The sequence below is a fragment of the Phoenix dactylifera genome, chromosome 2, assembly GCF_009389715.1.
Source record: "Phoenix dactylifera cultivar Barhee BC4 chromosome 2, palm_55x_up_171113_PBpolish2nd_filt_p, whole genome shotgun sequence".
In the NCBI taxonomy this organism is placed as follows: Eukaryota; Viridiplantae; Streptophyta; class Magnoliopsida; order Arecales; family Arecaceae; genus Phoenix; species Phoenix dactylifera.
The window spans coordinates 12,497,497-12,524,450 of record NC_052393.1 but is presented as its reverse complement, the minus strand read 5'-3'; the positions used below and the strand labels follow the sequence as shown (position 1 = coordinate 12,524,450).

Here is a 26,954-nt window from a genome sequence, read left to right as displayed (position 1 = left end):
ACCGTAATGGGAAGTGGTATTTCCACTCGCTTGTTGATGCCATTTTTTGGTTACGGTTCCTCATGGTTCACCACTTCTGAATCATCGGTCTCTGTCAATCTCTCTTCAGAAATGAGCCTTCTGGAATTTCCTGGCATCACAATTTTCTGTGGTGAGTCCAGCGAGGAGCCTATTCTGTTTCACGGACGGCATCTGTCTCGAGTTTGTCCATTGGGTCACACATCTCCGTTATAGGCCAGGTCAAAAAAAAAAAAAAGGGTACCTTCCAACCAACTTGGTAGTACAATGTACTACACATGTTATTGCCGGAGTCGCTAAATACATTTTGTGGACTTGCGAGGTCTTTTGCTCGAATCCTATCCGAAAGTCCTCCCTCTTGAATGCTGCTGCCGCTGCTGAGACTGGAAGATGGATACCATGGTGTGAGGAGCAAAGAATGACCTAATGAGGTACCCTCTTATGCATGGCTGGGTAAGCTATCAATCTATTTTCATGATATATGATTTGGCAAAAGACAGCTCGAATAATCCCCAATATCAAACCAAATCAACTCTAAACTAGCGCACATCAGAAATGAGGCCTATTGTGCTTGGGTTGCTGGTTCTCGAACTTGGCAGACCATCATTAGAAGGCGTGGAGATAGCAAAGGGGCCGTTCAACGTTAGTTATCCTACAGCTTTGACGCAGGTTTAGCAATTTTATGTTGAATTCACCACTTGTTCCAAAAGCTTAAGCTAATAGGATGGGGTAGATTTATTTATATATTTTATATTTTCTTACGCTCCTCCTCACATGTGGGCTGGACTTTTCTTTAATGGGTAAGCCCAACATGTGAAATTTTTAATAATGAGGTTAAAAAGTGCGGAGATAGGGTTCGAACTCAGGACCTCTGCTTTGATACCATGTTGAAATCACCACTTGTCCCAAAAGCTTAAGCTAATAGAATGAGGTAGATATATATATATATATATATATATATATATTACATTTTATTCGCGCTAATTACCTGTGCAATCTGATAGTTATGCATTATGAATGGAAATAAGTAATAAGCATGAGAACAGTGGTTTTGAAATCTGATCCAATGATCTTTAAGCAATTTAGCAATGCCCGATTCACATTGTCCTATTGTAACTCATCGTATTTCATTACATGTTCAATCTAATACATTTTTCAAATAAGAACGCTATCAAATGTATCTTTTACTCAAGATTCAATTGAAAAGACAAACACTAGGACATTCTAATGCATCATTCACCTAAAACTACAACACCAACATCGGACTAGGATCTATATGCGAGTTAGACTTGAGCCACAATTGGGTAGCCCATATTTTGGACGCATGCTGCCATGGAGGCACACCTGTGACCCTTTCCGTGCTTCTGGGATAGGGGAGCAAGCGAAGCGACTCAGCCTTGGCTCACTAAGAGCTCATTTGAGCTCGGCTTAGCTAGAAAATAAACTAGACTTAAAACACATTTGAGCACTTATGCTGTTTGAATATGGCAGGAAAGCTCAGCTCAGCCTGATTAAAGCGTGGAAAAAGCTCGGCAGAAGGTTAAGCAATATTCAGCTCGACCACTCTTTGTTTTTTTTTTTTTTTTTTTGATAGATTGGATAGATCATATAGCTTTAGTATGAGTATATCAAAAAATACAAGGTGACGTAAGAGGGAAGGTTGTGGAATAGTTTTATAGCTAATCTAAAAGAAACCACTGGAGTGTTGAGCAATATAGGAGGCGATCTAATTAGCTATCCTTTTCGTCTTTTGGGCATCACAATCTCTCGCCAGCTTGTAGATGTTCTACAGCAATGGATGTCTGTTGCCTACTCTATGCTAATCTTGAATTCATCCGATCACCGTACCAAAGTTTTTTGCTTGGCCACTTCCTTTTTAATATAGGTGGCGTTATTCTCTCCTCCCTTGTAATAAATTTTTTTTTCTGGGTAGCCTTTCGGCCTCCCGTGACCACAAAAAAAAGTAAAAAGTAAAAAAGAAAAGAAAAGAAAACTAGATAAGAAAACCAGAATGCGTCGGTGGACAACTACCAGCTACCATTCCATGACCCAACACCAACAGCAGTACTATAACCTGTCCGCCTCCCCTAACCTCCAAAACAAAGAAAATAATGCGCCGGGGGGACCTCCACCAACCGCTATTCCATGACCCAGCAATCACACAGCTTATTCCTAATGAATTGAGGCTCTGTACTGCTGTAATGCACAAACTACCCATAGTTTTATGCCGAGACAATAGTCTAGAACATGAATAGAAGGCACCTTGCCGGGCTGCTTTGTCTTCTCCCCTCTGGCTTGTAATTATATCTTGATTCTTGGTGTTTTGTTTCTTTCTGTGCGGCTTAATTTAATCACTCCAGATCTTCACCGTGCTGCTTTAATTGTCTTCTCCCCTTCCGCTTGTAATTATATAGATTCTCAGTGCTGGAGGGCTTTGTTTCTTTCTGTGTGGCTTAATTTAATTACTCGAGAGCTTCACAACGTTAAAACAGAGAATTCGTACATTCCTGGGGGAATTACCTGCGTCCAGAAGTTGCGATACCAGAGGTGAAAAAAAGGTAGTTTAAGGTAGATTAATTAATGGCGCCCTCGATTTGGTTGTACCGTACCTTTTCATCATGCAAAATCGAGTCATTAGAACTCATGTTTTAAGGGGAGTATAATAGTAAAAGAAGAGAGTGCGTGGCTTATCGGGCACTGGTGATGGCCTAATCAGTGCCTCGAACAAACCTTGCTTTTTTTGACCAAAAAAAAACAAGCCTTGCTTCTTATGTTGGTCCCAACTAGCACTATCATAGCGGCCTCGAGGTTATGCTAAATTCCCACGGATAGGGGGAGCAATTATATACTCTTTATTTTGGTTTGTTAAAGGTGCCCAAAAATTTATATAAAATTCGTAAAATGCTGAAATAGGTGGTTTAAAATTGACAATATGACTTTATATTTAAGTTGTTTGTAAGCTACCAACAACATTGAAATTATGTATGAAATCTTCCTAAAAGTATGAACCATGAAAATAATATTGGCAAATCTTTCGTCCACTTGGGTTATCTCTAGCTATATACTAAAGGTACAAAAAGAAGATTTTGCAGCTTAATTTGAAGACTGCAACTTAATTTGATACTTTCCCATATTGCACGGGATGTTTTCTTTCCGCTGCTGGACGGAAGTCCCCTTGGTACCTATACAAATTTGTGAAATAAATTTACTCCATAAATTAGACTAAGTAGTTTTATAAGAAATCTGAATTAAGCTGCAAAAATTTTTACAAATACTTGAGGATGTGGACAGGCATGCAGTGTGGTAGGGGAAGAAATTATTAGTTTGACTAGGTCAACTGAGAATGATATTATGACTCCATCTCCCCATCTTTTTCATGTGGTGGACCTTGGATCGTAGGTCCACCGTGGACCACGTCCACCTCATGCAAGGAAAGGAAAGCTATGTTGATTATCGATCTCCTCAAAGAGAGGGAATTTAGTAGTCTGCTAATCCTTCCAAAAGGTTTTCCAAGCTTCCCTGCACACCAGCCTTCCAAACCACAGTAAAACTTCTACGGGAGCAGTCGCAGGTGATCTCTTTTTAGCCTTCCAATGGTCTTTCTTTCCTGTGTCCCTTGTCATCACCTTTACTCGAAGTCCGTCTACATTTTATCTCGGCTATAGGGGTTGGTGGGCGTGGAACGTTTGCTTCCAAATTAAATTTGTATCCCACTCTTGGGATGCCTCTGTTCTCTGAGTCAACGGCCAGGATCGTGTAAAATTTTTACCTCTCTCCTTGTTTGGGGTGTTAGCTCCGGGAAGGGACAGGGGAAGGAGAGAGGAAGGCCACCAAAGGTAGTCAAGAGAGCGATCAAGTTGCAAAAATGAAAGATTTTTTATCTTTTTGTAATTATAACGAACATAAATCAATTAGATAGAAAAGGAGAGAAAAAAGAACTGTTAATTGGACTCCCCTGTTTCTTTTGTTTGCGGCCTGTTCTGACCATGTATCATTTAATAACCCCCAAAATAAAATCGGTCCCGCCTCAGGTTCAAGTAGGGACGTAAATGGAAGAATGATATTTGTCCTGTCCGACAGAGTATGATAACGAAAACTGGGTTGGAGGAATCATGAAACCTGTTCTTCTTACTCTCGCGGACATAACGTGCAAATCCCTAGTCCGCGCGGTCTTTTTTTTCCCCCTCTGCTCTGGACAAAGAGAGCTCAAACCAAGAGTTATAAAGAGGACCTCCTCCTTCCCTTCTTTCTCACAGCACTTCTAGCTTCCATCCTTCTGCTCTAGAGAGATGGCTTGGTCTTCCCATCTCATGGTTTGGCTCAGCTTATTTCTGTCGTACTACGTTCCGCTGGGCTTAGCAGCCCGTCATAAGTGGCCTGTGGGAGGATCTACAAAGTTCTACGACTTCAAGGTCTCTTACTATGTCAACCTCCCTTGCATTACCATTACTTCTCTCTCTCTCTCTCTCTCTCTCTCTCTCTCTCTCTCTCTCTCTCTGTGCGTGTTTGTGGCGTTGTGGGTGAGGAATGCGGTGGGAAAATTGTCACCAGCTAGGTTTGGAAACCCAGAACCGCTCTCCAACAAGAGGCGTAAACGAATTGAGCTCAAGCGAGCCGTAGCTAGTATTATGTTCGTTTTGTATTTCTAAGCTTGAGCTGATATTTAATTTTGAACCAAAGTTGAGTTGTTTACAGACATCTCTTGTAATATTTTGAGACTATCGTTTATGTACTTTGATCTAACTATTCTGATAATATCTTAACTATCTATTATATACCATTTTTTTGTCTATTTATAATTTGATAAAATAAAATATCTTTACACAAAATAATATTCAGAATATTATATAAATATGAATAACTTATTTAGTTTATATATTCATATTTCGAGGTTAATCAATGGAAGTTGTAGTTAAGCATAGTTAATTTCTAGCTTGCTTTGTTTGATAATCGAGCTAGCCAAACTCGAGTCTAACAAATGTTGGCTCAGGAGTAGCTCTCATTTGACGATGCATGCATTGAGAAGATGGAAGTCCTTGGCTTGATATTATTTGGTTTGCTGCTCCTGCAATGTGCAAGAACACATCTGATCTCTCCAGAAGCAGTACCCGGCCTCGCAAAAACTCAATTCACCACTGGCTTTTCATTGGACGCCAGGGGAAAAGTACTTGTAATGTCTTAGAAGTTTTTGACTTTTGGATGTTTGCGGACTCGAAATAATTAGTTAGGTGTCAGAGAAGCAAAGAAGACCTCCTTCCAAAAAGAAGTTCCTTTGATGGTACGTCGGTCTTTGTTTTTGGTGGGTATGAGGCATAGCATGGGGGTCATTTAGGATGCCTTTGATTGCATGTGACTCGAGCATCTTCGAGTTCAGTCAGGACAACTTGCAGCTATGCACTGCTTTTTAAATTAGGATGTCTTTGGTCTCTTTTTTTTCTTCCCCAACTTGCAAATGCAAACTCACATGGAACTCCATCTTTAAATAATTGTAGTTTAGAGTAGAAAAGCCAGTCATGGTAGTTTAGAGTAGTTGAAGGCGTCTATTAGAGCATGGAATCTTCTATTATTCAGTAGTAAACGGAGCTAGCTAGTGTAAAAATAGAGTTGCAGTAAATCTAGCTATATGCAGCTAATTGTTTGTCTTTGCCGTAGGATAACAAATCAATTATTACTGTACCACAACGTGCCCAATATATCGACAACTTAGAAGGAAATGATTGCAAGGGATGTTCCAGAAGACAAATCTATTTAGCTCCTAGTCTGTAGCTTCACTGCACAATTCTGAACGTAATTACATTCTGCAGAAGCATCAATCTGCAGAATTTAGTAGTCTCACTTTGCTTGGTAATTTGTCGTTCAACCCTCGAGCTGTCTATATATGTACCATATACTAGACCATGTTGGTTAGTGAATGAGAAAGTTAAATTCTCTCTTGACGGCCCTAGCGGAAACTAGGATGAATTCTCATGTTGCTGATGAATGCATGTGTTATACTTGTGAAGGTACAAACCAAGAGGATCACGAAGATTTGCAAGACGAGGGACATCGTCACCATCAATGGCAAGTATCCCGGTCCGGTCGTGTACGCCCAGGAGGACGATCGGGTGATCGTCGCGGTCACGAACAAGACCCCATACAACGCCACCATTCATTGGTAATCAGACCATCACCATATGTGATTAATTTGTGCTGCAGCTTGATGCCTGACCGAGCCCAACACCACCTTTAGGGGTGTGCTTGTGTGCATGGGCTGGCTCATCATCTATATCTATATTGTGTGGTCTATAGGCATGGGGTCCGGCAGAGGCTGTCGTGCTGGTCGGATGGACCGTCATACCTGACCCAATGCCCGATCCAGCCCGGCCAGTCGTTCACCTACGAGTTCACCTTGGTCCAGCAGAAGGGCACGCTCTTCTGGCACGCCCACATCTCCTGGCTCCGCGGCACCGTCCATGGCGCCATCGTCATATATCCCAAGACTGGGGTACCCTACCCCTTCCCCAACCCTTACGAAGAGCATATACTAATTTTGGGTAATCATCTCTCCTCTGCCATCTCTTTCCCAAGGATATTGCATTCATCCATGAGGTTTTAATTACAACGAAAGTAGGAAAAATAGAAAAGAAAAACACAGTTCCATGTTTTAAAATTGCTTTTGGAGATGTCAAAAGGTTTAATTGGGAGCGATCATGAGAGTTGTGATGGTTCTAATGGGTGCGGTCGCAGGGGAGTATCGGTTCAATAACTTGGTGAAGCTGGAAAAGAAGGTTCTTGCAAGAGGTACAGGTGCTCCACCGGCGGATGGATACACAATAAACGGCCGCCCAGGGCCTCTCTATAACTGCTCGGCAAATGGTATAGTAGTTTGCTCACATCCTATCTTATGCGTCCTCTGTTAATTTGTTTTCTTAGATAGAGATTATTTAGGTGGTGGTGGTTCCACCTAACCTCTCAGCCATGTGAAGAAGCCTATTTTAATTACGGAGCTAGCTGTCCCCAATTTTGGCCACTCCACATCACGCATGCATTTATAAGCTGCATGCGTCCTTATGAATAATTAATAAGAAGTTACAAGTGCATAGGATGGGCCACTTCATACCGAATCCAGGCTAGCTCGTACTCAGCTAGATCTTATCTGTCTCATAAAAATTAATCTTAGGGAAACTAAACTGATATTTTTTCGCATGTAGTAAAAATTAAGCTCATCTATGATATGAGACCTCACATGGAGTGGTGGCCATGTTGCTGTTGCTGTGTCTCATAGTGTGATGCGAAAGGCCACCGGCCGCCACCAACCTATATACATATATACATACCATAGCTTATGCACATGTTTAAATAATATGCGATCGATCGCTCTTTGTGTACTTGTGATAATTTGAGAGATACAGTAATGCTGTTTAACCGATTTTTCAGATGTATACGGGATTGATGTAATACCTGGCAAGACATACCTTCTACGGATAATAAACGCAGCCCTGAACATCGAGCTGTTCTTCTCCATTGCCAACCACAAGCTCACCATCGTCGAAGCTGACGCCGAGTACACAAAGCCCGTCACAGTAGAGCGGCTCATGATCACCCCAGGGCAGACCATCAACGTCCTGGTGGAAGCCAACCAGCCGATCGCCAGGTATGACATGGCAGTAGGACCTTACGTGTCGGCGCAGAACATTCCATTCGCGAACATCTCCGCCATAGCCCACTTCCACTACTCCGGCGCCAGCGTCACCACCATGGCCCTTCCCGCGCCCCTCCCCGTCTTCAACGACAACCTCGCCGTGAAGAATGGCATGGATGGGCTGAAGAGCCTCAACGCCACCAACCTCCCTCTCGAGATCGACACCAATCTCTTCTTCACCATCGGAGTGAACGTCGAGGCATGCCATTCCTCGACTCCTAACAAGAGCTGCCAAGGTCCCAATGGTGGGACCTTCGCCGCATCGATGAACAATATTACCTTCGTGAAGCCCAGCATTTCATTGCTGCAAGCCTACTACGACAGCTTGCATGGTCATTATACTGATGATTTCCCTTCGAGGCCATTAAAGGTTTATGATTTTGTCAATGGCGCACCTAACAACTTTCCAAATGATACTCAGTCTTTGAATGGAACTAGAGTGAAGGTCCTGGAATACGGTGCTAGGGTGCAACTCATCTTGCAGGACACAGGGACTGTGAGCACAGACAACCACCCCATGCATCTGCATGGCTACAGCTTCTACGTTGTAGGGTATGGGACCGGGAACTACAACTCCAGGACTGCGAAGCTCAACCTCGTCGATCCACCATACATGAACACCATTGGTGTTCCGGTTGGAGGATGGGCTGCAATCCGGTTCATTGCGGACAATCCTGGTATGTATGTTTTGGCTCATCAAACATCAATGGAAAATGCTTTGTGTGCCTCTTGGTGTACCCATTCGCATACCCCAACCCGGTCCTTTTTGTGAGCCAACAGGGATGGAATGGAGAAATTGTTAGGTGGACTAGATCCGCCGTGGATCTAGGATGAAATCATTCTAGCGCATGTTGCTGTGACATATAAAGAGAAAGAAGAGAAGAAAAAAGGGATTAAATTCGAGCATGTGGTTCGGCCTATGCCAAGGGGCACTCAAAGCAGTGCCGTTAATTTTTTCTTCTTCTTTTTATTGCAAGCATATATAATCGAATTTATATGGACTATGGTCTTTGATTAATTTTTTGAATTTTGGTGATTTTGTAGGTGTGTGGTTCATGCATTGCCACCTTGATCTTCATACAACTTGGGGTCTCTCTATGGCATTCATTGTGAAGAACGGTAAGGGCCCACTGGAGACCCTTCCACATCCTCCGGCAGATTTGCCCCTGTGTTGAGATGCAAGCAAGAAAGCAAAAAAAATTGCTTTATGTTGTGGGGATTGTCTGCTGACTTTGGGAATCGATACCATCTGAAATGTGTATTATCTATATAGGAGATCTTTCAATTAGAGCTTCGTTTTGATTTTTTTTCTCTTTTGAAGATAGTTACTTGTATGATTGATTTCTTTTAGTATAAAGGAGATGAAATAAAGCAATCTAACAAAGCACTTCTTATATTGATCCGACTGGGGAGAAAAAAGATTTTCTTCAACCCGCTCAACTCGAATCTCTCGAAAGATAACTAAACAAAGATGGAAGAGTCTCGAAAGTAGGGCTTTAAGTCCCTTTTCATTTGCTAATGATTAAAAAAATGAGGTTCATAGTCTCTATTTATAAGCTAAGGTCTGTTCTAACATAATGTAGGTCGGATTTCTGTTTCTAATCTTAATAGGACTCTTTTTTTTAAAATAGACAGCTTTAGCAGAAAAAAACTAAATATCTCGAGGAGTTAGAACTTGACTTTTACATCAACTCTGTCTTCTGTAGCTCTACCTGATTCTTCTTAGATAAAGAGCTACAGCTAGTCAAAGACTTATTCGAAAAGAAGGGTTTCAATTTGACCAGTCTGTTTCAAAGTCTAACAATGAACTTTTAATCTAATTTAATCTTTTAGTTGTAGATCTCGAAAATATACCCAATTTTTTTTTAAAAAAAGATCATTTCAATTGGGCATCGTATGACCAAGTTATAACCTCCGAAAGTTTGGCTATGACTTGGCTTCCTGATGTGGCGGATCTCGTTCTTGAACCCTGTCTAACCCTACTCATAGTGGTCAAAACGGTTCATATCGAGTCTGACAATCTTTTCGGATCAAGGCTCCCTCTGTTTAGAAAATTTAGGGCTACGACTTGGCTTTCCAATATGGCGGATCTCACTCTTAAACCCTATCCAGCCCCGCTCGTAGTGGTCAAAATAATTCATATCGAGTCCGAATATCCTCCTAGATCATGGCTCCCCTTATTTTGGGGGATTTAGTTCCCGCTAAATCAGAAGTGAATGTGAAAAAATGTCTGCTTCTCCATATCGCAATTGAACCATCTAACTTTGCTTGGAGATGGTTTCTGGCCTCGTTCTTCTTCGCTTTTGAGTTTCAGCAAACCACTTGTTTTGCTCCTGCATCTATACTTCGTGGCAGCGACGTTCATTGCTGTCCTTCGTGGTCGATAAAGACCATAGTGACTCCTCGATCTTGATCTCGGTAGATCGATTAATGAAACCAAAGAACGAGAGCTTGGCATCTCATAAGTAGTATCAAAATTTCGTACCATCATTACAAACTTGTTGCTGGCATTAACAAGTCGCTTCGTTTGGGCAGCAGTTGCACTTCTTGCATTTTGTAGTCGTTGACCATAAACCTCTGTGCTTGCTCAACCGTAAACCATAAATGCTGACTTCAAAATTGGATAAATCTGCCTCCTATCAAACTACGTTCTAAATGACATGGCAATCTTGAATTTATAAATTTACTAAGTTTCTAGAACACATGAAAAACCACAAGTTTTATGTTTGCTTCGTCCCTTCAAATCATGACTATTCTTTGTTGTATCATGGTGGTGTTTGGATATCCATTGCCCATGAACTTACATTTGCATAACCATAGCTAGGTATGAAGAGGATTTGAAAAAGTATTGTCTTAATCTTGAAAATTTTTTAAAGCATGGTGAATATTCTGATATTAATGGTCTTGATCTATTTTCAAAGTTAAAAGTTTTAAAAAAAGTTTACAAACAGAAACTAGTACCTCTATTAATATATTAAGTTTTATAAAAAAATAGATTCTTTTCTAAATGCATGCATTGTTTATAGGATATTGTTAAAAATACCTGTAACAGTTGCTTGCTGAAAGAAGTTTTTCAAAATTAAAGTTGATAAAATCTTATTTGCGGTCAACTATATCATAAAAAAGATTAAATGGATTAGCTATATTATCGATTGAAAATAGTATTTTAATGAATCTCGAGTACAAAAGTTTGATTGGTAATTTTGCATGCAAAAAGCTAGGCAAATTATTTTCAAATGAATTTTTAAAAGTATTTTTCACGTATTAATTTTTTTTCATTATTTTTCAAAAAAAGCCAGAATTCACCAAAGCCCCTTGTTGCCCAAGGTGACAAGCCAAGAGGGGGGGGTGAATTGGTTTCTTCTAAATTTTGATGCTTTAAACGTTTTCTTAATTAAGTGCGGTGGATGCTTTCTTAAGCTATTTGAGTGAGTTAAACTAACGCAAGAGTAGAAGATGATGCAAGAGTAAATGAAAACACAAGCACAACACAAACACAACAATATATAGTGGTTCGGTGCTCTCCTTAGCACCTACGTCCACTCCCCAAGCGTCCCCTTGGGAATTCACTATAATCTCGTGGATTACAGTTGGATTGTTTTCCGGGCTCACAATCCAAAAACCTTTGTTGGTTTTACGGGCTCACCAACGAACCTATACACTTTGGTTTTCCGGGTTCACCAAAAACCTTTGTTGGTTTTGCGGGCTCACCAACTAACCTTTACACTTTGGTTTTCCGGGTACACCAAAAACCTTTGTTGGTTTTGCGGGCTCACCAACGAACCTTTACACTTTGGTTTTCCGGGTTCACCAAAAACCTTTGTTGGTTTTGCGGGCTCACCAACGAACCTTTACAAAGTGTTTAATTAACAAAAGAAAAGATTCAAACTCCTAAATGAGCATATGAAACAATATAAGCTACAAGGAAGAGTTAGAAAGTATTTATCGCTTTGAAGTCGCTTTGCTCTTCTTTGTCAAGGATGCTTCACTCTTTAAAGGGGATGGAGCTCTTGATGCCTCTTTGAATCTGCTCAATCCCTTTCTTTGATTCTTGAATGAAGCTCTTGATGAAGAAGATTAGGGCACTTTTGTATTCTTGGGTACTCTTTGATATTCAACTCAAAAGTTGTTCTCTCTGATGAATAGTGCCCCTTTAAATAGCTTCCCACCTTCTTAGGACAAGTCCCAATGGCTAGATTTGAAAAACTAGCCGTTACTCACCTTGGAAAGGACAAAAAGTACAGTTGCAGAACTAGCCGTTACTGTTCAGCCCGTGTTTGGGTCGGCTCAACCTGTCCTTGGGTCGACCCAACTTTGCCTTGGGTCGACTCAAACATTCCTTGGGTCGACCCTCTCAGAAACCACAGAAACTTCAATTTCAGCCTTCCTTCCCATGGGTCGACCCAACCATTCTTTGGGTCCACTCAAAGTCCACTTGGGTCGACTCAACTTCTTCTTGGGTCGACCCTCTCAGTAATTCCAGAGAACCATTTTCTGTCTGTCTTTCTGTCTTGCCTTTGGGTCGACCCTCTCAGGGTTTGGGTCGACTCGAGCTTGGGTCGACTCAACCACTGTTTGGGTCGACCCTCTCAGTAAATCCAGAGAGCATTCTTCAGTTGTGTTTTTGAGGTTCTTCAAGGTTGGGTCGACTCATGCTTATCTTGGGTCGACCCAACTCACTGTTCATTTGTGCCATTTTTGCAGAAGTGTGCCAAATGATTTCTTGATGTGCCGGGGTTGACCCAATCAACCTTTGGGTCGACTCAATCCACACTTTGCTGCATTCTCAAGGTTAGATTCATTCAAATGAACAAGGTCATGTATCTATTTTCAATTAACCAAATATACTGAGAGTAATGAACTTATAAATGAAGTATCAATTTAACTTATAGCATACTCTAGATAATTGCTTGTTAATCATCAAAATAACACTATCATCCTCAATCTCCCCCTTTTTGATGATTACAAAATAAAGAGTATAAGTCTATTGATACTTGTCTTTAAAATCAGTTTATAAAAGGGATTAAATTGCTGAATTTCAGCTTTTCATATATACTTGTGAAATCTCCCCCTATATCATTCAAATGTTGCCAATTTGACTTTTTGAATTGCTCCCCCTTTCATTTATAATTCATTAGCAATGAAACTTCAAAAATTGGAGATAAACTCTGAGTTTCAGGTTATGTATCGGGGTGCGAGAGGTGCGTGCCAAATTCTGAATTTATATGTGCCAAATTCTGAACTTTGATGGAAATTTTTGATTTAGTCAATTTCATTGTTACAAATTGCTCCTCCTTAGATGTATAAGCTTTCTTATATGATTTTCAATTTGTTTGCCCATTTATTTCTCTTTTCTTTACATAACTTTTATCTTTATTTCTCCCCTTTTTGTTATATTTCTTTACTTCTCCCAAAATTAATACTCTTTCTTTACTTCTTAAATAAAATACTCTTTCTTTACTTAAATTGAATACTCTTTCTTTTCTTAATACTCTTTCTTTTCTTAAATACTCTTTCTTTTCTTCTCCCCCTTTTTGTTATCATCAAAAATATATATATGGGAAAAGATGCAATAAATAATAAACTTCAAACTTCATTGATCAAAATAGGAACATTTTCATACATTCATGTCAAAAACAAAGACAGATACAATGTTCCTTAATCAAGATTTAAAGATACATAAGATAAAAACAAGATACATAGGAGAAAAGCAAGATACATGTGAGAACTAGATATCTAGCCTAGGCTCTAAACATAGACGCTAAGATCAGCCTAGGGGGGAATCTAATGGCTGGGATCTAGTCCTCATCCTCCTAGCATACGTGGCGAGGGGAGGTCGAGCCTGGTGAGACTGTGTCTGGCGTGGAGCACGACGAGCGGGATGACTCTGTGCCGATATTTCTGACTCAGCAGCCTGTGGCACAGACGGTCCATGTGTCTCTCTCTCTCCGGAGTGCTCCTATCTGCTGCCTCAGATCACTGATCTCAGCAGACATGACATCCAACCGGGCGTCCAATCGGCTCGTGAGCCCGTCAGTAATAGTCCTCGCCTGAGCTATCATGAGCTCTGTCATCCTGCTCCAGAAGTCATCCGTATCTGTCGGAGGAGCGGATGACGATGGTCCAGCCTCTGAGGGTACAGTAGGATGATCCATAGGCTCCTCATCCTCATCCTCTTGTGCCTCTCCCTCTGGTGCCTCACCCTGAATGCCTGCACCGGTGTGAATCCACTGCCCGTTCACTTTCGCATATCCCATGCGTATGAGTGTCCGTGCAGTGTACGTGTCCGTGTGATGCAGACTCTTGGATGCCTCCTCCTCAAGAGGTAAACCATGCTGACGGAAGATCAATGTAAGTATCATACCATAAGGTAGTGATACCCTGTTGCTGCACATCACCTTCCTCATCTGCCTTAATATCATAGCCGGAAGATTTAGAGGAGTCCCCCGAATCATGCACTCCATAACTGCTAGATCTCGCTCTGAGATGAGATCAAATCTCCCGGTCTTCGAAAATAAAATCCTATTTATCATATTGAGCAATAACCTCATCTCAGCGGAAAGAGAACTAGCTATTACCTTCTGAGAAAAATCGAAGTTCTCGTTTTCCATGATCAATTGCAGAGCTCTCATTTTGTCTTCTGGCCTCTCCGGAGTGGCTCCTATGCAGGGTAGGTGTAGTAATTCACTCAAGCTCTCCTCGGATACACGGATCCGAACCCCTCGAACTTCCGACACAAGCCCTCCCATACCAGTCTTGAGGAAGGCATAGAACTCTTGTACCAACCCGGGGTAGATGACCACATCTAGGGAGCAAAGATACTCCCAACCTTGTCTTTGGATCCATTCCCAAATCCGAAACCCTTCTTAATTGAAAAACTCCGAATGGATCCTTCTCCCAGTAGTAACCGGCCTCCCCGCAAATCTTGCAAGGATCACTGAGGGGGAAGGAGGAGGAGGGACCTCCGCACGTGCCTCACGTCTTGGAGACACGGGAGAAGGCTCGGTAGGGTGCCTTTCCTCTTGTTGGACCCGGGTCACTCTTCCGGATCTCTTGGCTACGGCTCGTTTGGGTCCCATTTCTCCAAGATCCTTAGGAAATCTACTATTTGGAGGAGTTTAGTGGAGACTGGAGAGTGGGGGCTAGTCTTTTCGGAAGAAGACAAAGGGCAAACAGTGCCCTAGATGTGCTCTCGGGCCCCCTTTTAACAGTGGGGTCCCGACGTTGGGTCGACTCAAGATTTTTCTTGGGTCGACTCAACGTTGGGTCGACCCATGTTCTGGGTTGGGTCGACCCAAGTGCAGAAATTTTCTTTTCTCTTCCTTTTTGCTTCTAAAAAGTTTTCCTTGCTTCCAATCCTTATAAACTCTTTATGGAACAATGATACATGAGTAAGAAATCTATAGATAACAAATTTGACTCATGTTTCATGGGATTTTTGAAATTAGAGGAATGTATCATGAGACTACTATCTCCCTTTTATATTTCTTTAATAAAAAGGATCACATATGCCTAATTCCCTCCTGAGCATACAGAATCTATCTTCACTCAATGGTTTGGTAAATATGTCGGCCAATTGTTTTTCCGTGCATATATGTTCAATACATACATTTTCATTTTGCACATGATCCCTAATAAAATGGTACCTTATTTCTATGTGTTTGGCTTTAGAGTGCTGAACTGGATTTTTAGTGAGATTGATAGCACTAGTATTATCACACTTAATAGGAATATTATCTAGTTTGACTCCATAGTCCTCTAGTTGTTGCTTGAGCCATAATACTTGAGCACAACAACTACCAGCAGCTATGTATTCAGCTTCAGCTGTGGACAATGCCACTGAGTTCTGCTTCTTACTAAACCATGATACTAAGTTATTTCCTAAGAATTGACATGTGCCACTTGTGCTCTTCCTATCTAACTTGCATCCAGCAAAGTCAGCATCTGAATATGCAAGCAAATCTAGACAGGAGTCTCTCGAGTACCATAATCCAATGGTGGTAGTTCCTCTTAAGTATCTAAGGATTCTCTTAACAGCACTTAAATGTGACTCCTTAGGATCCGATTGGTATCTAGCACATATCCCTACACTAAATACAATGTCGGGTCTACTAGCAGTAAGATAGAGCAAGGATCCAATTAGTCCTCTATAGAGCTTAATATCAACACTTTTTCCTTTTTCATCTTTGTCTAGCTTACTAGTAGGATTCATTGGAGTGCCAATTCCCTTATGATTTTCATTCCCAAACTTCTTCAGTATTTCCTTTGTATACTTAGTTTGATGAATGAAAATGCCTTCTTTGGTTTGTTTGATTTGTAATCCTAGAAAGAAGCTTAGTTCTTCCAACAAACTCATCTCAAATTCTCCATGCATTAAATCAGCGAATTCTTTGCATAGAGTATCATTAGTGGCACCAAAGATTATGTCATCTACATATATTTGCACCACTAATAGATTTTTGTCCTTTCTTTTGATGAATAAAATTTTATCTACATTTCCTCTACAAAAATCATTTTCAAGCAGAAATTTACTTAGTCGATCATACCAAGCCCTAGGTGCTTGCTTTAATCCATATAATGCCTTATGTAGTTTAAACACATGATTTGGCAATTCATGATTTTCAAATCCTGGAGGTTGTTCTACATATACTTCCTCCTCGATAATACCATTTAAGAATGCACTCTTCACATCCATTTGATATAATTTAAAATTCATGAAACATGCAAATGCCAGAAGCAATCTAATAGCCTCTAATCTAGCTACAGGAGCAAATGTCTCATCAAAATCTATTCCTTCTTCTTGATTGTATCCCTTAGCTACAAGTCTAGCCTTATTCCTTATAACTAATCCATTTTCATCTAATTTATTTCTAAATACCCATTTTGTTCCAATTACTGAATTATGCTTTGGTCTTTCAGTTAATGTCCATACATTACTTCTTTTAAATTGATTTAATTCCTCTTGCATGGCATTTATCCAGTTAGTATCTTTTTCAGCCTCTTCATAAGTTTTAGGTTCTAATTGTGAAACAAAAGCAAGATAATCATTTAAATTTCTAAGAGATGATCGAGTTCTTACCCCTTGAGATGGATCACCAATGATTAAATCTTTAGGATGTCCATGTGCATACCTCCATTCTTTTGGCACGTCTTGGGGTTGTGGTGGCACGCAATCATCTCCCTTATCTTGATTTGGCACGTCATCAATTTTCAACTTTTCAAAGTCGATAATTCCTGTATCATCATCAATAGTATTTTCTTTCCTAGCAGACTCACTATCAGACTCATCAAATATAATATTGACTGACTCTTCTACTACTAAGGTTATTTTGTTGAATACTCTGTATGCCTTGCTAGATGTGGAGTATCCTAAGAAGATACCTTCATCTGACTTGGCATCAAATTTACTTAAGTCCTCCTTGCCATTATTTAAGATAAAACATCTACATCCAAACACTTTAAAATATTTTGCAGTTGGTTTCTTATTCTTCCAAAGTTTATAAGGAGTTTTCTTAGTTATAGGTCGTATTAAAACTCGATTTAGAATATGGCAAGAGGTGTTTATAGCTTCAGCCCAAAAGTACTTTGGAAGATTTGACTCGCACAACATTGTGCGTGCCATTTCTGCCAATGTCCTATTTTTCCTTTCAACAACCCCATTTTGTTGAGGCGTTCTAGGTGCTGAAAATTGATGTGATATTCCATTTTTAGTGCAAAATTCCTCGAAGTGTTGATTTTCAAATTCAGTACCATGATCACTTTGAATGGCTACTAAGGTGAGTTTCTTTTCATTTATGGTTTTATTATATAGTTTCAAAAATTCTGAAAATGCTTCATTCTTATGTGCCAAAAATGAAACCCATGTATACCTTGAAAAATCATCAACAATAACTAGTCCATATTTCTTTCCTCCTAGACTTGTAGTTCTAGTAGGTCCAAATAAATCCATGTGTATGAGTTCAAATGGTCTAGTTGTTGATACTACGTTTTTCGATTTGAAAGATGACTTAGTTTGTTTTCCCAATGAACATGGTCAACATATTTTGTCCTTTTCAAAAATCAATTTTGGCACATCCTTTATTAATTCCTTCTTAACTAGTTTTGATATTAATTCCATACTAGCATGTCCTAATCTTCGATGCCAAAGCCAACTAGTTTCAATTTTCTTTTCTTCATTAGTAATTAAGCATAAACCATTTTTCTTGCCTAACTCATGAAGATCTACTAAGTAAATATTTCTTTGCCTTTGTCCTACAAGTACAATGCTATTATCTTTAGGATTTGTGATTATGCATACAGATGCTTCAAATGTAACTTTAAATCCTTTATCACAAAATTGACTTATGCTAAGAAGGTTATGTTTCAAACCCTTAACTAATAAAATATTTTCTATAAAAATAGATGGAGCAATGAAAATTTTACCCTTTCCAATAATATACCTTTTACCATTGTCTCCATAGGTCACTACTCCACCTTTCTTTGGTTCCAAGGTGACAAATTGATCTTCGTCACCGGTCATGTGTCTTGAACAGCCACTATCTAGATACCATCGTTTTTCCATTTTATCAGCTGCAAGACACACCTGCAATCAAGATCAAGAAGAACCTTTAGGTACCCAAGCTAAGTTGGGTCCTTTAGGGTTAGTACTCCATGTTCCTTTTGGAACCCAAACTTTCTTGAATTTTATCTTTTGATTATTACTTGATCTGTTTTGACTAGACTTTCTAAAATTACATTCATATGCTCTATGTCCTATCTTATTACAACAATAACAAGTAATATTTTCCCTTTTAGCTTTTACAAAAATATTCTTTAAGAGTTTTTGTTTCCTATTTGTTCTATACCCTAAACCGGCCTTATCATATACAGCTTTTTGGCTATCAAGAATCAAGTTTAATTTGGTAGAACTAAGAGTAAATCTATCTACCAAAGATTTATATTTTTCAGCATCTTCTTTTAGCTTGACATTTTCAGCAATTAGATTTTTGGTTTCATTTTCAAGTTTCCTACTTAATGTTTCATAGTTATGAGACAGTTTTATCTTATCTTTAATGAGAGATTGATTTTCTTCTTTTAGAGCTTTATTTTTATTAATTACTTTCTTATGTTCTTCCATGAGTTCTAAGAATGCATCATGCAATTCATCAACAGTAAAATCACAGTCAAGTTTAGAATCTACCTCATCGTCATTGGCCATATGACATATTTGGGCCGTGTCTTGATGATCTTCCTCCTCCGAACTTGATTCCTCACTTTCACTCCAATCGGCCATAAAATTCTTCTTTTTCAACTTTCTTGCCATCCTCTTCAAATCTGGGCAATCTATCTTATAATGCCCGGGTTTGTTACACTCATAGCAAATGGGAGTCTCCTTTTCTTTTTCCTTATCCTTAACCTTTTCTTTGCTTGAGTTACCTTTAAGAAAGGGTTTCTTTTTATGGAACTTATTCTTACCTCTCATGAATCTTCTGAATTTTCTCCCAAGCACTGCCATCCCTTCTTCATCAATATCTTCATCATCATCTGAATCTTCCGATTCAGTTTGTTGTCTAGGGGTGGTAGTCTTTAGGGCAATGGGTTTTCTTCTCTTGACCTCATCTTCTGAATTTTGCCTCATTGTCAACTCATGGGTCATGAGAGATCCTAGGAGCTCCTCTAACTGCAGTGTGTTGAGGTCCTTTGCCTCTTGAATAGCGGTTACCTTGGCCTCCCAATTTCTTGGTAGAGACCTGAGAATTTTACGCACCAAATCAGAGTTAGAATAAGACTTTCCTAAACTTTTAAGCCCATTTATAATATCAGTAAAACGAGTAAACATATCAGTTATGGACTCAGTAGATTCCATTTTAAACAGTTCATACTTGTGTACTAATATGTTTATCTTGGACTCCTTAACTTGATTGGTCCCTTCATGTGTGACCTCAAGTCTATCCCAAATTTCTTTGGCGGTGGTGCAAGTGGATATTCTATTAAATTCATTTACATCTAAAGAGCAGTAAAGTGTATTTACAGCTTTTGCATTTAACTGTGCTAATCTTCTATCACTTTCATTCCAATCCATTTCTGGTTTGGGTATGATAGTGCCATCTATGTTAAGTGTGGGTATGTGAGGTCCTCTAGTGATGATTTGCCACAGTTCATAGTCCGAAGCTTGAATGAATATCCTCATTCTAGCTTTCCAATATGTGTAGTTTGTGCCATTAAATAGAGGTGGTCTATTTGTGGATTGTCCCTCACTCATTGCACATCCCACTTGGGTTGTCATGATCTTTAACTCTTGATTGTTAGATCAATGAGCACTATTAGAGCACCTCGCTCTGATACCACTTGTTGCCCAAGGTGACAAGCCAAGAGGGGGGGGTGAATTGGTTTCTTCTAAATTTTGATGCTTTAAACGTTTTCTTAATTAAGTGCGGTGGATGCTTTCTTAAGCTATTTGAGTGAGTTAAACTAACGCAAGAGTAGAAGATGATGCAAGAGTAAATAAAAACACAAGCACAACACAAACACAACAATATATAGTGGTTCGGTGCTCTCCTTAGCACCTACGTCCACTCTCCAAGCGTCCCCTTGGGAATTCACTATAATCTCGCGGATTACAGTTGGATTGTTTTCCGGGCTCACAATCCAAAAATCTTTGTTGGTTTTACGGGCTCACCAACGAACCTATACACTTTGGTTTTCCGGGTTCACCAAAAACCTTTGTTGGTTTTGCGGGCTCACCAACTAACCTTTACACTTTGGTTTTCCGGGTTCACCAAAAACCTTTGTTGGTTTTGCGGGCTCACCAACGAACCTTTACAATTTGGTTTTCCGGGTTCACCAAAAACCTTTGTTGGTTTTGCGGGCTCACCAACGAACCTTTACAAAGTGTTTAATTAACAAAAGGAAAGATTCAAACTCCTAAATGAGCATATGAAACAATATAAGCTACAAGAAAGAGTTAGAAAGTATTTATCGCTTTGAAGTCGCTTTGCTCTTCTTTGTCAAGGATGTTTCACTCTTTAAAGGGGATGGAGCTCTTGATGCCTCTTTGAATCTGCTCAATCCCTTTCTTTGATTCTTGAATGAAGCTCTTGATGAAGAAGATTAGGGCACTTTTGTATTCTTGGGTACTCTTTGATATTCAACTCAAAAGTTGTTCTCTCTGATGAATAGTGCCCCTTTAAATAGCTTCCCACCTTCTTAGGACAAGTCCCAATGGCTAGATTTGAAAAACTAGCCGTTACTCACCTTGGAAAGGACAAAAAGTACAGTTGCAGAACTAGCCGTTACTGTTCAGCCCGTGTTTGGGTCGGCTCAACCTGTCTTTGGGTCGACCCAACTTTGCCTTGGGTCGACTCAAACATTCCTTGGGTCGACCCTTTCAGAAACCACAGAAACTTCAATTTCAGCCTTCCTTCCCATGGGTCGACCCAACCATTCTTTGGGTCGACTCAAAGTCCACTTGGGTCGACTCAACTTCTTTTTGGGTCGACCCTCTCAGTAATTCCAGAGAACCATTTTCTGTCTGTCTTTCTGTCTTGCCTTTGGGTCGACCCTCTCAGGGTTTGGGTCGACTCAAGCTTGGGTCGACTCAACCACTGTTTGGGTCGACCCTCTCAGTAAATCCAGAGAGCATTCTTCAGTTGTGTTTTTGAGGTTCTTCAAGGTTGGGTCGACTCATGCTTACCTTGGGTCGACCCAACTCACTGTTCATTTGTGCCATTTTTGCAGGAGTGTGCCAAATGATTTCTTGATGTGCCGGGGTTGACCCAATCAACCTTTGGGTCGACTCAATCCACACTTTGCTGCATTCTCAAGGTTAGATTCATTCAAATGAACAAGGTCATGTATCTATTTTCAATTAACCAAATATACTGAGAGTAATGAACTTATAAATGAAGTATCAATTTAACTTATAGCATACTCTAGATAATTGCTTGTTAATCATCAAAATAACACTATCATCCTCACCCCTAAATGTATTGATTAACATATATTTATATGGAGCCTTAGATAATCCCATAGATGAGTTGGCTAGAGGTGGGCATGGTGCCACATCACTATATACTTCAGCACCCACCGATTCCCTTCATCACCCTTCTCGACACACCACTTGCACAGAGCCATGGTCATCTTTGGATAGCTTCTTATGATTGAAGGGGATCTATCTTTCAATAACGATCATCCGTGATTGACATGATGGCCATTATTGGATGGAGCTCCCTGTCATATTGCCTCATGGGCTGTGAAAAACAGCATCCAATCATGCCTTCCCACCAATCACGGACCGCCATGACTGAAAAACAAACCATCTCCAATCCAAGTGAGGACCGGAGAGGCTCCAAATCCTTCGTATCATCCTTCAACTTTTACAATGTAAAATTTACAACTCAAGATGTCCCATTGACTCTTACACAGTTTGCAACTTAATGACGTTTAACAACTCTTCCTGATTTCTGCGCATAGGTAATAAGACGTAATGAATAAGACTCCCGACTTATGGTTAATATATTGAACTAATCCAACAGTACTCACGCACAGACAGACAGGGAGCGCGTGCGTTTTGTGCTACCTTATTTACACAAAATTCTATCAATTTTCTTCTGAAAAAAATAGAAATTCCATAAATTTGAGTACGTGACATATTTTGTAGTGGCATGATTGATGCCAGTACAAGTTATTTGTCTATTAAACTTGTTGGGCTTGGTTGAGAGCGCTGCCTCCGTAGGCTGCATCATTTTCCTTATGATATTAGTTAAAATGTACAGGCACACAAGCGTAGAAAAATATAATTAAAAATTAATTATTGTAAACCAAATAATGAAAATTTATCTTGCTAATATTAGCATATTAGTTGAGACATCCATGTTATTTATGACTATAGTATTGCAGCACCAAGCTACTCATAATTGAGTATCCGATCAATATCTAGTGTTCAAGAGAAGAAAAAAAAAGAACAAGCAAGTGAACAAAACAAGGAAACAATTAAGCAACATGGTATGTGAATGAGGAAAGAAAAATAAGACAAGGGAAATAGGAGTAGTATAAAATATAGAAGGCCATCATGGAATATTTCTCGGAAATCTAATCTATAAGTGGAAAGATGCAATCCTTTTTTTTCACTGCGAAATTTTTTTTATGAAGTGGAAGGATTCTTGCAGAAAATAGGTAGCATGTCATTAAAATGACAACATGTAAAGGCCGCAAAAGTTCATGACTATATTATACAAGAAGAGAACTACTTCAAGGCCCCTGAAGAAGAGCAAGAGCTTAAGGATAGAGAGAGGTGGAGAATATTAGGATAAAGTTTTATTATTATTATTATTTTTGTTAGTGCAACAGTTTTATAGAGCTCCTGAGTAAATATATCGACCAACATCAGTTATAAAAATATCCCGTAGCCTCTGTGACGTCTCCTAAAATACAGACCCATTAAGGTTAAGCTTCTGCTGCTTCTCTTCATGAATAGAGTTCTTTTGAAAAATGCATAAGTTTCGCTATCAACAATGTAAAAGATTGGTGAGGAGAGAGGATTAAATCCAGGGGTAGATATGGATCATTGATGGAGAGATATGGTTGGTGGGAAGGCTTATATCTTAGTCCTTAGAGGGTAAGTTTAAAGGTTTAATTTTTAATTTTTATTTATCCGTGTCGGTGGACAAGGATGATGCCATTTTCTGGAAGCTAGAAGTGCGTTGGGACGGGTGATATGTAAATAAAACGATAGAAATAAATGTATAGATACAGTTATACATGAATGAAAAGGTGCAAGATATATCATCAGTAACCTATGTTTTCTTGGTAGTATATGGTTGTTTTGTTAACTTTGACCTTTTGTGTAGTAAATTTTTTTTTTGACTTTGTCATGGAAGTTTTTGACTTTTATGGAAGTTCTTGTGTGCTAATGTTTGACTTGTTAATGGAATCATGGGCTCTATAACTCTTAATTCACTAAAATTACAATCGTTACTTTGGGCTGGATATTTTGGAGTTTTTTTTTTTGGTGAAACATATTTTGGAGTTTGGTTAGGAGATATGAGAATAAAGAAGAACGAAATTTTGACAATTGATTTGGATGAGGGGAAGAATATTTTGAGATATTGGAACAAATGCAAGACAAAAATCAAAGGATACACATCATTTGACTAATTTGCTAGAAATAACTACTTCGAAAATGAAAATCTTTATTTTCAAAAAAAAGAAAACAAAAAAAAACAGGAACCAGAGAATTTCCCAATGGCACGAAAGAAGGTAAAGAAAGTAAAGAATGACTTGAAGATTTTATTCGACAACTATTTCTTTATTTCAATTCCTTCTCAAAACAAATATTTTTACGTCGCTGGACGAAAACTACTACTCAATCCAATTTCCTGCATTTGAGGATATGGAGGAACCAAACATCTATGAAATAGTCTGGTCCTAAACATTACTAGATGTAGTTCGCCTAAGGAACACTATCACATATGGTTTCAGTCCAAACTCAAACCTTCACTAAGAATTTATGCGCGACCTGTAGGCCTAGGGTACGTCTCTTAGCCAATGGTACAGCACGAATTCATGTCACAACTGGTTAAAGTGAACCAATCAGTGGTTGGGCCAGAGGGGGAAAAAAAAACCTTCCTCCTAAAATCTGCAAGTAATGATGCTGAAAGCAAACTAAAGTTAAGGTTTGAACAGACCACGGAATATCAACAGCACTAGCTCGATCTATATGCAGGCCAGAGGCCGGCAACATTGCAATCTGGTACGTTTGATTAGTACTGCTGCCTCCGTTGATTTTTCTAGCAAATCTAATTTTCATGCTGGTTGTTAAAAGAGGAGAATGAGAGAAAAAAGTTATATATCTATCTATGGACTGGAGCAACCTTTATATAGACTAGGAGGCCGATGAAATTTGGTAAGGTAAATTTGGCACAATGTCCTACAAAAATTTTAACACTGGTGATCAACCGGGTGAAAGCCAATAAGGTCATCAAAATGTCCCCATAAATAAGGCCGTTAAAGAAGCAGTAGTGTACATACTACATAGAGGCCTCGTTATATTAATTAATTGCTGTGTTCTCTTATAGCCAACTAACGGCAATCTTTTTGTCTATTAGACCAGAACTTAGTCTAATAAGGAATAGAATTATCTTTGTAACTGTAAGTATGAGTCATTATAATAGAAAATAAAAAAAAATGTATTATTTGTGCAAATCACTGCCGACCAAATAACTAATTAATATGAAGGAATTAAACAACGACAACTGTGATCAAACAAGAAAAGAAATAAAAATCACTATTTAGAAGTTCATTGTGTATATAATTAACAAAAATGAGGCATCCGTGATACTCGATGTTCTAATCTTTGTAGTGCATCAAAGAAAGATTTCAAACAAAAAACGTCCACTCGGTAATTGGCATCACATGCCAACCGACAGCCTCCTGGGCTTCATTTCTCTGCATGGAGGTTGCCAACAAACGATCAAACCAAATTGGAGTTGTTGACTAAACTCCCGGAAGATAGGGCGTTCTATAAGGCGAGGAGGAGCAAACCTTGCTTGGGTGTCAGAAGCTGGAGCAGAGGAGCTTTACGTTCCTTCCCATGGGAAGGCTTCTTGCTCAAATGAGTATTCCATTGAGAAAGATGATGCTCCGTGCTCTCCCAGAGTACTGCGGGCTTTAAAATGAAATACTCATTTGGGCAAGATGTCTTGCATGGAAGGTGGCAAACAAACCAACCAGGGTCTTTCTTGCTCATCTTCCAAGTTACCATTGAATTCTCCATTTCATTTGTTCTGTATCTCATTCATCTGGTATTCTCCTCATTAGTATTGTTTTCCCGGTAAAGTGCGTGTTAATCTATTTGAGGATACCTCCTCCACATGATTCCATTCTTCGTGTCAGTTACAGACTGGATACTCATCGTCCCAGTCGACAATTTCTAGAAGAACAAGAAAACCAAAATATCTACTCAAGAACATTGCAAATTCTACCTCAAAGATCTTGGCGCACCGTGATGCGTTCGGTGGCAGGGACTTGATATTGTTTAAAAAAACTTATATCACATCAGAGACAAGATTTCTTTTTTAAACATCTAATCTTCTCAAACATTCCTCAAGAGCAAAGGCTTTTGTGTGTGTGTGTGGACAGATAATCTTCTATACTTGCTGCTCATGTCCGACAGTACCTCTTGTGGCTCGACCAAAAGAGACTGCCTCTGTACTTCATATAGATAGATAGATAGATAGATAGTAGATAAATAGTATTAAGGCCTGACCTGCAGGTCTTCTTTCAGAGTGGTTGAATGGTGGATGGCAGGAGGAACATCTCATCCACCGATGGAACAGGAGAGAAGCATGCCAAATTAGTGGGAGGACCCACATGCCGAAGGCTAAAGGCCGTCAGCTGTAGTTCAGGTAAGCTCTTCCACTCAATTCTCCAAGACAATGTATTATGCTGCTCCTACTTTCGCCTAGCTCTTCTAGTGGACGCTCAGATGCTTTTGAATGTTTCGAATTCAGATTTCTTAAAATGTACCGATAAATTTCTTCGGTAAACACATGACTGCAGAAAAGAACATGCATCTACACATAATTGTATATATCCAATTCCACATATCAATACAGAATAAGTATGCCCAAAATAATGATGGCATCCACATAGCATATCAATGCATGGATTGGTACTTCATTTGTTTGCAGTACATGTATTTGCAGTCCAGTTCATTATTGACTGAACTAAAATTCATGCTTTGGGTGTCCTAGGTGTTGAAGGAGATTCCACATAAAACCGTTTCCCTTGACTGCTGTCAGATTTTCTTAACTTGCATTGACTGCCAAGAGTGAAAATGGCCATTATGCTCTTTGATTGTCTTCGTATTGGATCATAGATAGCTGCTCGGCGTCAAGGTGGGGAGTGGGGTAGGGGTTGGAGGCACGGCAAACTAAATGAGGTTGAAATAGTCGGGAGTTAATTGTAACAGCTGATAAAGACAGAAGAAAAAAAGAAGAAGAAAAAGAAGAAGAAAAAAAGAAAATCTTATGAAATGTAGGAGAGAATGCAACGGGCTGAGAGAAAAAGCAGGCCTTGAAATAATTATGCGTTGGCTGATGTGCTGAAAAAATTTGGCTGATAGTCATTCAGACTAGCGGAAGATCTGTAAAACAAAGTATTGCAAAGAGGGAATGATGTTGGATACTACTTTGAAATCGTTTTACCATCTTTCATCCTTTTGGAAAGAAGCGCCAAAAGGAAAACAAACCTTCTGTATAGACAAGAAGTTACAGTA

At 39.5% G+C, this 26,954-nt stretch overlaps 1 protein-coding gene and 1 long non-coding RNA gene across 4 annotated transcripts; both read left to right on the top strand.

Moving 5' to 3' along the window:
• Positions 1–330: 330 nt before the first annotated feature.
• Positions 331–9,099, top strand: LOC103695452 (laccase-6-like). 3 transcript variants are annotated; one of them, XM_017846953.3, is made up of 6 exons: positions 331–471; positions 6,021–6,172; positions 6,307–6,551; positions 6,745–6,873; positions 7,435–8,376; positions 8,744–9,099. In XM_017846953.3, exons 1-6 carry the CDS (start codon positions 445–447, stop codon positions 8,872–8,874), a joined length of 1,626 nt encoding a protein of 541 aa, XP_017702442.2. In that variant the 5' UTR covers positions 331–444; the 3' UTR covers positions 8,875–9,099. The 3 variants fall into 3 exon arrangements, with proteins under 3 accessions (XP_017702442.2, XP_038977871.1, XP_038977866.1); XM_039121943.1 differs by lacking the exon at positions 331–471 and adding an exon at positions 4,175–4,430 and having other exon boundaries at positions 8,480–8,890; XM_039121938.1 differs by lacking the exon at positions 331–471 and adding an exon at positions 4,188–4,430.
• A 13,557-nt stretch (positions 9,100–22,656) lies between these two features.
• On the top strand, positions 22,657–26,541 carry LOC120108344. The gene is made up of 2 exons (XR_005509732.1): positions 22,657–26,082; positions 26,431–26,541. It is a non-coding gene; the product is annotated as an uncharacterized LOC120108344 (long non-coding RNA).
• Positions 26,542–26,954: the final 413 nt, after the last annotated feature.

Excerpts from the sequence above, each read along its gene's own strand:
- LOC103695452 (XM_039121938.1), top strand. The coding sequence starts at position 4,308 with ATGGCTTGGTCTTCCCATCTCATGGTTTGGCTCAGCTTATTTCTGTCG. Across the intron at positions 4,431-6,020 it reads CAAAGTTCTACGACTTCAAG|GTACAAACCAAGAGGATCAC; the intron begins GTCTCTTACTAT and ends ATACTTGTGAAG. Across the intron at positions 6,552-6,744 it reads AGAGCATATACTAATTTTGG|GGGAGTATCGGTTCAATAAC; the intron begins GTAATCATCTCT and ends GTGCGGTCGCAG.